The sequence below is a fragment of the Rutidosis leptorrhynchoides genome, chromosome 6, assembly GCF_046630445.1.
Source record: "Rutidosis leptorrhynchoides isolate AG116_Rl617_1_P2 chromosome 6, CSIRO_AGI_Rlap_v1, whole genome shotgun sequence".
Classification (NCBI taxonomy): Eukaryota; Viridiplantae; Streptophyta; class Magnoliopsida; order Asterales; family Asteraceae; genus Rutidosis; species Rutidosis leptorrhynchoides.
Genome location: NC_092338.1, coordinates 300,113,440 through 300,125,301, shown reverse-complemented (window position 1 = coordinate 300,125,301; position 11,862 = coordinate 300,113,440). Strand labels below are relative to the sequence as shown.

Below are 11,862 nucleotides of genomic sequence, written 5' to 3'. Positions count from 1 at the left end.
TCTAGATGACCATTTTAGAAAACATACTTCCACTTTGAGTTTAACCATAATTTTTGGATATAGTTTCATGTTCATAATAAAAATCATTTTCTCAGAATAACAACTTTTAAATCAAAGTTTATCATAGTTTTTAATTAACTAACCCAAAACAGCCCGCGGTGTTACTACGACGGCGTAAATCCGATTTTACGGTGTTTTTCGTGTTTCCAGGTTTTAAATCATTAAGTTAGCATATCATATAGATATAGAACATGTGTTTATTTGATTTTAAAAGTCAAGTTAGAAGGATTAACTTTTGTTTGCGAACAAGTTTAGAATTAACTAAACTATGTTCTAGTGATTACAAGTTTAAACCTTCGAATAAGATAGCTTTATATATATGAATCGAATGATGTTATGAACATCATTACTACCTTAAGTTCCTTGGATGAACCTACTGGAAAAGAGAAAAATGGATCTAGCTTCAATGGATCCTTGGATGGCTCAAAGTTCTTGAAGCAAAATCATGACACGAAAACAAGTTCAAGTAAGATCATCACTTGAAATAAGATTGTTATAGTTATAGAAATTGAACCAAAGTTTGAATATGATTATTACCTTGTATTAGAATGATAACCTACTGTAAGAAACAAAGATTTCTTGAGGTTGGATGATCACCTTACAAGATTGGAAGTGAGCTAGCAAACTTGAAAGTATTCTTGATTTTATGAAACTAGAACTTTTGGAATTTATGAAGAACACTTAGAACTTGAAGATAGAACTTGAGAGAGTTCAATTAGATGAAGAAAATTGAAGAATGAAAGTGTTTGTAGGTGTTTTTGGTCGTTGGTGTATGGATTAGATATAAAGGATATGTAATTTTGTTTTCATGTAAATATGTCATGAATGATTACTCATATTTTTGTAATCTTATGAGATATTTCATGCTAGTTGCCAAATGATGGTTCCCACATGTGTTAGGTGACTCACATGGGCTGCTAAGAACTGATCATTGGAGTGTATATACCAATAGTACATACATCTAAAAGCTGTGTATTGTACGAGTACGAATACGGGTGCATACGAGTAGAATTGTTGATGAAACTGAACGAGAATGTAATTGTAAGCATTTTTGTTAAGTAGAAGTATTTTGATAAGTGTATTGAAGTCTTTCAAAAGTGTATAAATACATATTAAAACACTACATGTATATACATTTTAACTGAGTCGTTAAGTCTTCGTTAGTCGTTACATGTAAGTGTTGTTTTGAAACCTTTAGGTTAACGATCTTGTTAAATGTTGTTAACCCAATGTTTATAATAACAAAAGGGATTTTAAATTATTATATTATCATGATATTATGATGTACGAATATCTCTTAATATGATATATATACATTAAATGTCGTTACAACGATAAACGTTACATATATGTCTCGTTTCAAAATCATTAAGTTAGTAGTCTTGTTTTTACATATGTAGTTCATTGTTAATATAATTAATGATATGTTTACTTATCATAATATCATGTTAACTATATATATAACCATATATATGTCATCATATAGTTTTTTACAAGTTTTAACGTTCGTGAATCACCGGTCAACTTGGGTGGTCAATTGTCTATATGAAACCTATTTCAATTAATCAAGTCTTAACAAGTTTGATTGCTTAACATGTTGGAAACATTTAATCATGTAAACATCAATCTCAATTAATATATATAAACATGGAAAAGTTCGGGTCACTACAATTTGCATGCACACTTCCAGAGGTGTCATTGATGAGGCTCATCAGTTTGTTTATCTGGTCAGGTGTGAAAGGAGTTCCTTGTCCCACAGAGTTGTTACTGGGATGCTTTTGTTGGTGTTGTTATTGTTCCTTTTTACCCAACCAGGAGGGTACCAAACTATTTCATAACATCTGTCAATGGTATGCCCATTCATATTGCACTTAGTGCACTTTAGGTTTAAGTTATGACCTCTTCCAAATTTCTTTTTATTATCAAAAGTTTTTGAGACAAGAAAAGCAGACTGTTGGGACTTTCCAACCCCTCTGATGGTGGAGGAATCTCTATGAGACTCCTCTCTTGACACAATAGAAAAAGCAGTTTGTACACTTGGTAACTTTTCCCTAGTGAGAATATTGCTCCTAACAGCATGATAAAATTCATCAAGACCCATCAAAAATTGTATAAGTTTTATAAGATCATTGTGGTCCTTAATTCCAGTGTTATTACAATCACATGTAGGCAGTTTAACAAGAGCATCAAATTATTTCCATAAAGCATTTAATTTGTGATAGTAATCAGATAAGGAGTCACCATTTTGGGAAATGGTATTAATTTTTTTTATGCAGATTAAAGGTAATTGAACCATCAATTTTGTCATATGTTTCTTTCAATTCATCCCACACAGTCTTGGCAAGTTTAGAAAAGACTTGACCAGAAAACAGTTCTTCACTTACAGAGTTAAGAATTCAAGACAATACCACAGAATTGCATCTATCCCATTGTAAAGCAAGCACACTATCAGTAGTATTTTTGGTCACAGTACCATCTATGAAACCAGTTTTATTTTTTGTTTGTAAAGCTAATAACATAGCCCTACTCCAGACATTATAGTTTTCAGTTCCCTTTAGTTTCATAGAAATGAGTGCAGTAATGCTAGTATCACTAGAATGCAAATAGAGTGGATCACCAAAGTCAAGATCACTCACATGAGTAGTCTTGGACCCATCACCAGTTTCATTTACCATGGTAGCACAAAATAATAAGAGAACTCAGAAAAAAAATGCAATAAGCAATTGAATAAGCAATATAGACAACACAATTAATCAAGTAGCAGACACAAGATCACAAAACAGCAGAATAAACATGCAATAATCAGAAGGTTGAAATGCAAATAATCAGATAAACAAGAATTAATGCAAAGGTTACAGAATACTCCCCTTCGTAGCAGCGAAGAAGATAGACAATAGCTTTGATTTCGAAACAAGAAGGTTCAGCCAACCCTAATTCGAAAAAAGAATTAGTTTTTTTTTCTTTTCTTCTAATCGAATGAATAGCCCAGAAAGAAGATCACAGATCCAAATCGAACCCAATAGACACAACTAGAACCAGTGAATCAATCGAATTGACTTTTTTATCAACCCAATTGAAGAAAAAAATTTCTCCAGCCGTCAATCTTAATAACAGATGTGACGATCTTAAGCACCAACAGGATCAAACAGATCACCACAGCTCTGATGCCATGAACGAAAGCACCAATCAACAAACTTAAATACAGAAAATACTGAATATATAGCCAAAAACCGATCTGGTCACAGGTTTACAGCCGTATGCAATGAATATGAATTCAAACGAAATAGTGGCCAAGATTGGTACCACAATTGGTACTACAATTACACACGGGAACAATCGATTTACACAGAAAAATGAAACAAAGATGAATTGAGAGGATAACAGATGAGGATTATTTTGATCGTATTTTTTCTTATGCACCAGACACAGACACAGAACCCTAGCAGTGGTTATATAGCCTTTGAATGGAGAAGTTTTACTTTGCACCCTCGAGAACCACAAACTTGATATTGGCAGCATAAGACCTCATAAATTCACTTTAGCCATCCAACACCATCTTTTATTTAGCTTGAAAACAACTTGGAAATCTACATAAGCAACCAAACATAATGAGATTGATTAAAGGTAAGATTGTAATGTTGGTTTTAACAGTTTTTTAGTCTTATCCATATCATTTATCTAGTCTAGTTTATATATAGATGGTACGATTAATTTGAAGATTTTATTTTTAGTTTTGAGTTAACAGAATAGAGAGAGCCTTTGGCTTTGTTTTGGGTTGTAGCATGTGAGTAAAGATAGGGATGCAGCCCGAAAATCAAAAGTAGATTGGATTAGTACCAGAATTTTCAATGGCGTTCATTGAGCATTGAGGAAACTATCCAGGAATTTTTTTACAGTTGATCAAATTTTTAATATGGAGTATATTCCCGAACCCTTCACGGAGGAAGATACTGAACCTGTTTATGATACTGATGGTGTTTATGATAATGATGGTGAGGAAGAAAAAGAATTTGAGTGTGAAGTTGCAGTTGGTGCTGAAATAGATGAATTCGACACCAACATGTACAATGAAGATGTTGAAACTTTCACTTATGAAGTTGTTGATGTTGATATGAAAATCAAATTTCAAGATTATTCTTTTATGGCAACCACAGAGGGCTCCCAAAGCCCGTTTTGTAGACTCGAGGACGAGTCTTTTCGAATAAGAGGGAGAATGATGTAGGATCGGGCCTACCCAACCAAATGGAATCAGTGGACAAAGGTGATAATTTTGGTCCGTTTTAAAACAATGGGCTTCAGTGAAGGATAGCAACAAGTCAAGCAGGTAGACCCGATCCTGCATCAGTTTATATCTACAATTCCAAACTAACATGCCTTTTTTCTGTAGTACTTTAATATCTTCCTAAAATTATTGTCTACAAATCACAGTACATAGTTATGAATTTCAAATTTATAATGCTTAAACATGATACTGAATATATGGTTCATATTTTACCCTCAACCCATACCTTGTTGCTATCACTCAGTAAAATGTATTTTTCTAATTAATAAATCATAAAGAAAAGGTTGATTAATATTTCATAGTATGACATTAACTACTAACCTATCATCATATTCGCCCAAGTGTCTCGATTTTACCTGCAAGATAATAATAATAATGATAAAGTTTATACTTTTAATTTAACTTCAAAAGTAAAGTAATAATCGTGATGATTAAGTAAAAATACCTTACGATCCTTATTGTCACTAAGCTCTTCAATTTCTATCACTTCACTATTTCTGTAATTTTGTAAAATATATGAATTAAACATAAGTGACTAAACATAAAAGGTCTTCCCTAATCAGGCTACCCACGGAAGGGGAGTTATTTGATTCGTAACAGTTTGAATCTGAGACGAGACTATCTTTATCTTGGGATGGTTATATGCATTAAACATAGTTTGATGAAATTAGGATAACATAAGTTTTATTAACATTACAAAAGTTAGCACATCAAAGACCACAAAAAATCAATAAGCTCACACTTATCACCCCCTACAAGAACATAAATTTACACTATGTTGCATGGATTCAAAGCGGTTTGTTTTCCCAATTACAGAACATATTATGAACGGTGATAAAGGGTGAATTAGTACTCAATAGTAACTACTAATCTATCGCAAGATCAATCCGAGTTGAACCATAAATATAACCAATTCGTGTTTGATTTGTCTTAGTTTAGCACTATAAATATACCTCTTGTATATGTAACCTATGTGCATGAAAATTAATAGTGAAAATCTCTAGCGCCGTGGAGTAAAGCCTTTTTCGTGTTTTGGAGTTGGGATATACGTTCATCCCGTGTCATTTATGCATTTATTTATTGTTCGTATGCTTTAGCTATTTCGTTTATCTTTCGTGGGTGAGTGATTGGTTTAAATCATACAACCTATATACTAAAAAGGTCATCATTTATGTGAATCATACAACCTAAATATACTAATGGATACATATCATATATGGTAGTAATGGTGGTTTTATAGTTGCATTTATATGAATTATACAGCCCAAACCTCATAATGAACATATAGATCCTTCAACTACATTTTGGAAGTCAATTCATAACGATTGTGAAGTGATAACACAAGTGTTTTTAATGTTACCAAAGTTAGCATCGATTGTGAAGTGATAACATAAGTGTTTTTAATGTTACCAAAGTTAGCATACCCAAAGAGAACAAATGACCAGTGAACTTGAACCCTTCAAATTTTTGCCAATTACGAAATATAACATTAAAAATAATAAAGGGTGGCTTGGTACTTAATAGTAACCACTAACCTCTCATCATATTCAGCCAGCCTGTTCCATTTGTTCTGCAAGATTATATTATAGTTAGAACTTATAATTCCAACTTATAAAAATAAAATATCATATTTTCATCGATAACACACAACTCATAAAAAGAAGAATAATAAATTATAGAGAAATATTTTAAATAAAAATACCCCAAGAGCTTTGCTTGAACGAGAAGCAAGTGTAGAAGCAAATTGAGGACCGTTGAGAATTTTTTGCCATTTGTTACCACCGTATTTTTCAAAACCATCAAACAAAGCTTTCACTTCTTCAGATGTCCATTGTTGTGTTGATTTATATCTACAATTCCAAACTAACAATTTAACTAAAATACTTTAATCACATCCTAAAATTAGTGTCTACGAATAGCAGTATATCAATGAAATAAAAGGTTTATCTTACTCTAAGTAATCTGACTCATCTTGAGAGTCATTAACCTCTTCAATTTCAATATATTGGTTTATCATTTTGTCATGGGTCCCACTTCTTTGACGGGTAACCGGGCATGTTTGAAGGTGATCGTGAGAGTCGTTGAGGTCTTCAACTACACTTTGATTGATACCTTGGTTTACTTTGTTGTTACGGGTCCTCTTTTGACGACTAACGATGCATGCATTAGGTTTATATTTGGGGTCATCAAGCTCTTCAACTAGCTGTATTTTACTTGAACTTGGAAGTGGATGGATTGCGTAATCCCTTCTGCAATTTTGTAAGGTAAATATATGCATTAAAGTATTAAACATAAGTGGATATACATACATATAAGGTTTTTCATGTTTAAGAAAGGGATTATTTATACTCAAATGGATGCAGTCTATCAGGGTTATCCCGTGACCGTTTCCTACCCCTTTTCTCTAGCCACCAAAAAGATGCTTCAAGTGAGGTTTGAACCTGGGATGAGGCTATCTTAGAATGTTTATATGCATATACCATAGTATGATGAAAGTGGGATAACATAGTTTTATTGACATTACAAAGTTAGCACATTAAAGACCACAAAGAATAAACTCACACTTGTTGTAGTGACCCGAACTTTTCCATGTTTATATATATTAATTGAGATTGATATTTACATGATTAAATGTTTCCAACATGTTAAGCAATCAAACTTGTTAAGACTTGATTAATTGAAATATGTTTCATATAGACAATTGACCACCCAAGTTGATCGGTGATTCACGAACGTTAAAACTTGTAAAAACTATATGATGACATATATATGGATATATATATAGTTAACATGATACTATGATAAGTAAACATATCATTAAGTATATTAACAATGAACTACATATGTAAAAACAAGACTACTAACTTAATGATTTTTAAACGAGACATATATGTAACGATTATCGTTGTAAAGACATTTAATGTATATATATCATATTAAGAGATATTCATACATGATAATATCATGATAATATAATAATTTAAAATCTCATTTGATATTATAAATATTGGGTTAACAACATTTAACAAGATCGTTAACCTAAAGGTTTCAAAACAACACTTACATGTAACGACTAACGATGACTTAACGACTCAGTTAAAATGTATATACATGTAGTGTTTTAATATGTATTTATACACTTTTGAAAGACTTCAATACACTTATCAAAATACTTCTACTTAACAAAAATGCTTACAATTACATCCTCGTTCAGTTTCATCAACAATTCTACTCGTATGCACCCGTATTCGTACTCGTACAATACACAGCTTTTAGATGTATGTACTATTGGTATATACACTCCAATGATCAGCTCTTAGCAGCCCATGTGAGTCACCTAACACATGTGGGAACCATCATTTGGCAACTAGCATGAAATATCTCATAAAATTACAAAAATATGAGTAATCATTCATGACTTATTTACATGAAAACAAAATTACATATCCTTTATATCTAATCCATACACCAACGACCAAAAACACCTACAAACACTTTCATTCTTCAATTTTCTTCATCTAATTGATCTCTCTCAAGTTCTATCTTCAAGTTCTAAGTGTTCTTCATAAATTCCAAAAGTTCTAGTTTCATAAAATCAAGAATACTTTCAAGTTTGCTAGCTCACTTCCAATCTTGTAAGGTGATCATCCAACCTCAAGAAATCTTTGTTTCTTACAGTAGGTTATCATTCTAATACAAGGTAATAATCATATTCAAACTTTGGTTCAATTTCTATAACTATAACAATCTTATTTCAAGTGATGATCTTACTTGAACTTGTTTTCGTGTCATGATTTTGCTTCAAGAACTTTGAGCCATCCAAGGATCCATTGAAGCTAGATCCATTTTTCTCTTTTCCAGTAGGTTCATCCAAGGAACTTAAGGTAGTAATGATGTTCATAACATCATTCGATTCATACATATAAAGCTATCTTATTCGAAGGTTTAAACTTGTAATCACTAGAACATAGTTTAGTTAATTCTAAACTTGTTCACAAACAAAAGTTAATCCTTCTAACTTGACTTTTAAAATCAACTAAACACATGTTCTATATCTATATGATATGCTAACTTAATGATTTAAAACCTGGAAACACGAAAAACACCGTAAAACCGGATTTACGCCGTCGTAGTAACACCGCGGGCTGTTTTGGGTTAGTTAATTAAAAACTATGATAAACTTTTATTTAAAAGTTGTTATTCTGAGAAAATGATTTTTATTATGAACATGAAACTATATCCAAAAATTATGGTTAAACTCAAAGTGGAAGTATGTTTTCTAAAATGGTCATCTAGACGTCGTTCTTTCGACTGAAATGACTACCTTTACAAAAACGACTTGTAACTTATTTTTCCGACTAGAAACCTATACTTTTTTTGTTTAGATTCATAAAATAGAGTTCAATATGAAACCATAGCAATTTGATTCACTCAAAACGGATTTAAAATGAAGAAGTTATGGGTAAAACAAGATTGGATAATTTTTCTCATTTTAGCTACGTGAAAATTGGTAACAAATCTATTCCAACCATAACTTAATCAACTTGTATTATATATTATGTAATCTTGAGATACCATAGACACGTATACAATGTTTCGACCTATCATGTCGACACATCTATATATATTTCGGAACAACCATAGACACTCTATATGTGAATGTTGGAGTTAGCTATACAGGGTTGAGGTTGATTCCAAAATATATATAGTTTGAGTTGTGATCAATACTGAGATACGTATACACTGGGTCGTGGATTGATTCAAGATAATATTTATCGATTTATTTCTGTACATCTAACTGTGGACAACTAGTTGTAGGTTACTAACGAGGACAGCTGACTTAATAAACTTAAAACATCAAAATATATTAAAAGTGTTATAAATATATTTTGAACATACTTTGATATATATGTATATATTGTTATAGGTTCGTGAATCAACCAGTGGCCAAGTCTTACTTCCCGACGAAGTAAAAATCTGTGAAAGTGAGTTATAGTCCCACTTTTAAAATCTAATATTTTTGGGATGAGAATACATGCAGGTTTTATAAATGATTTACAAAATAGACACAAGTACGTGAAACTACATTCTATGGTTGAATTATCGAAATCGAATATGCCCCTTTTTATTAAGTCTGGTAATCTGAGAATTAGGGAACAGACACCCTAATTGACGCGAATCCTAAAGATAGATCTATTGGGCCTAACAAACCCCATCCAAAGTACCGGATGCTTTAGTACTTCGAAATTTATATCATATCCGAAGGGTGTCCCGGAATGATGGGGATATTCTTATATATGCATCTTGTTAATGTCGGTTACCAGGTGTTCACCATATGAATGATTTTTATCTCTATGTATGGGATGTGTATTGAAATATGAAATCTTGTGGTCTATTATTATGATTTTATATATATATATAGGTTAAACCTATAACTCACCAACATTTTTGTTGACGTTTTAAGCATGTTTATTCTCAGGTGATTATTAAGAGCTTCCGCTGTCGCATACTTAAATAAGGACGAGATTTGGAGTCCATGCTTGTATGATATTGTGTAAAAACTGCATTCAAGAAACTTATTTTGTTGTAACATATTTGTATTGTAAACCATTATGTAATGGTCGTGTGTAAACAGGATATTTTAGATTATCATTATTTGATAATCTACTTAAAGCTTTTTAAACCTTTATTGATGAAATAAAGGTTATGGTTTGTTTAAAAATGAATGCAGTCTTTGAAAAACGTCTCATATAGAGGTCAAAACCTCGCAACGAAATCAATTAATATGGAACGTTTTTAATCAATAAGAACGGGACATTTCAGTTGGTATCCGAGCGTTGGTCTTAGAGAACCAGAATTTTTCATTAGTGTGTCTTATCGAGTTTGTTAGGATGCATTAGTGTGTCTGGACTTCGACCGTGTTTACTTGAAAAATGATTGCTTAACAAATTTTGTTGGAAACTATATATTTTTAACATGTGAATATTATGTGATATATTAATCTCTTAACGCGTTTGATATTATGTGATAGATGTCTACCTCTAGAACAAGTCCCATTGACTCACCTAATAATAATGAAGAGTCAAATGTAAATTGGAATGATTTGTGGACTGATTCACAAGTTCCCGAAGAGGAACCGGAAGAAGAGTCGGAACCGGAAGAAGAATCGGAACCGGAAGAAGAATCGGAACCGGATGAAGAAATAGAACCGGTGGGGGAAATAATAAAACGGTTAAGTAAAAGAAAATCCTCAACCAACCGACCAAAGTTAATTATGGTCAATGGTGTTTCCGCCAAGGAAGCAAAATATTGGGAGGATTACCAATTCTCCGATGAATCGGATTCCGACGAGAATTCCGATGATGTTATAGAAATTACCCCAACTGAATTTAAAAAGGCAAAAGAAAATAATAAGGGAAAGGGCATAAAAATAGAGAAATCTAATTCCAACCCCGATGAACTTTATATGTATCGTCAACCCCCGAAGTCCTTAAGTTGTAACAATGACCCGGGAACCTCTAAACCACCAGGTTTTTCTAAACCAATGTGGACAACGACGGCTCGTATTAGGGGAACATCATATATCCCTAGAAACTTGGCAAAACGAACCAAAACCGAAGAAGAAGAAACGAGCGAGTCGGAATAAGATAGTTGTATTCGTGTGGTGTAATATATGTAATATAGTGTTCTTATGCTTTATGATATATGTAAAAATTGCTTGTATTAATAAGTATTTTTTTATGAATCTAACTCTTGTCTATTTTACAGTTTAAAAACACAAAATGGATAGACAACCCAATATTTTAAGAGACCTACCCGGAGACATGATTGATGAAATCTTGTCTAGAGTCGGCCAGAATTCTTCGGCACAACTATTTAAGGCGAGATCAGTTTGTAAGACATTCGAAGAACGTTCCAAGAATGTCTTGGTTTATAAGAGACTTTCGTTTGAAAGATGGGGGATATCACATTGGGAAACCCATAAGTTACGATGTGTTTACTTTGACGCATATATTGCGGGGAACCCAAATGCTATTTTACGCAACGGGTTAAGAAATTATTTTGACTCAATATATCCGAATATTGGACTTCGTGATTTAGAAAAAGCGGCTAACATGCAACATAAAGAAGCATGTTATGCTTACGGATTAGTAATGTTCGCTTCTCACCAAAGTGAGAACAAGAACATCGGGCTACAACTATTAAACAAAACGTTTCCACAAGTGACGGAGTCGGTAATTGGGGTAAGAAATGAGGTTTTTAGATTATTACGGGACTGTTGGACATTACGTAACCCTCGTCCCTTTGAAGACGTTACAACACGCTGTCTTATCAACGACCATAACGGTTATGTTGCACAAGACCAAGGATGGGAAGTAGTCCTAGTAAAACCAGAATGCATGACTTGTTTCTGGACGTATGAATTACGTGTCTTTATTGCCTTTGCTGAACGACTTGTGTACTAGCTAGAATTGTCTTCACAACTATCTTGTATCAAAGTTATTGTGTGCTATATTTCA

At 32.6% G+C, this 11,862-nt stretch overlaps 1 protein-coding gene across 1 annotated transcript; it reads right to left on the bottom strand.

Moving 5' to 3' along the window:
* Nucleotides 1–1,780: 1,780 nt before the first annotated feature.
* On the bottom strand, nt 1,781–2,735 carry LOC139854589 (uncharacterized). Its single transcript, XM_071843887.1, has 2 exons — nt 2,469–2,735; nt 1,781–2,197 (listed from the first exon to the last, which is right to left on the bottom strand). Exons 1-2 carry the CDS (start codon nt 2,733–2,735, stop codon nt 1,781–1,783), a joined length of 684 nt encoding a protein of 227 aa, XP_071699988.1.
* Nucleotides 2,736–11,862: the final 9,127 nt, after the last annotated feature.

Bases quoted from the DNA above. Each gene is read 5' to 3' on its own strand.
- LOC139854589 (XM_071843887.1), bottom strand. From the start codon at position 2,735: ATGGTAAATGAAACTGGTGATGGGTCCAAGACTACTCATGTGAGTGAT. The intron at 2,198-2,468 runs GTATTGTCTTGA...ACTGGAATTAAG, and splicing joins GGGATAGATGCAATTCTGTG to GACCACAATGATCTTATAAA.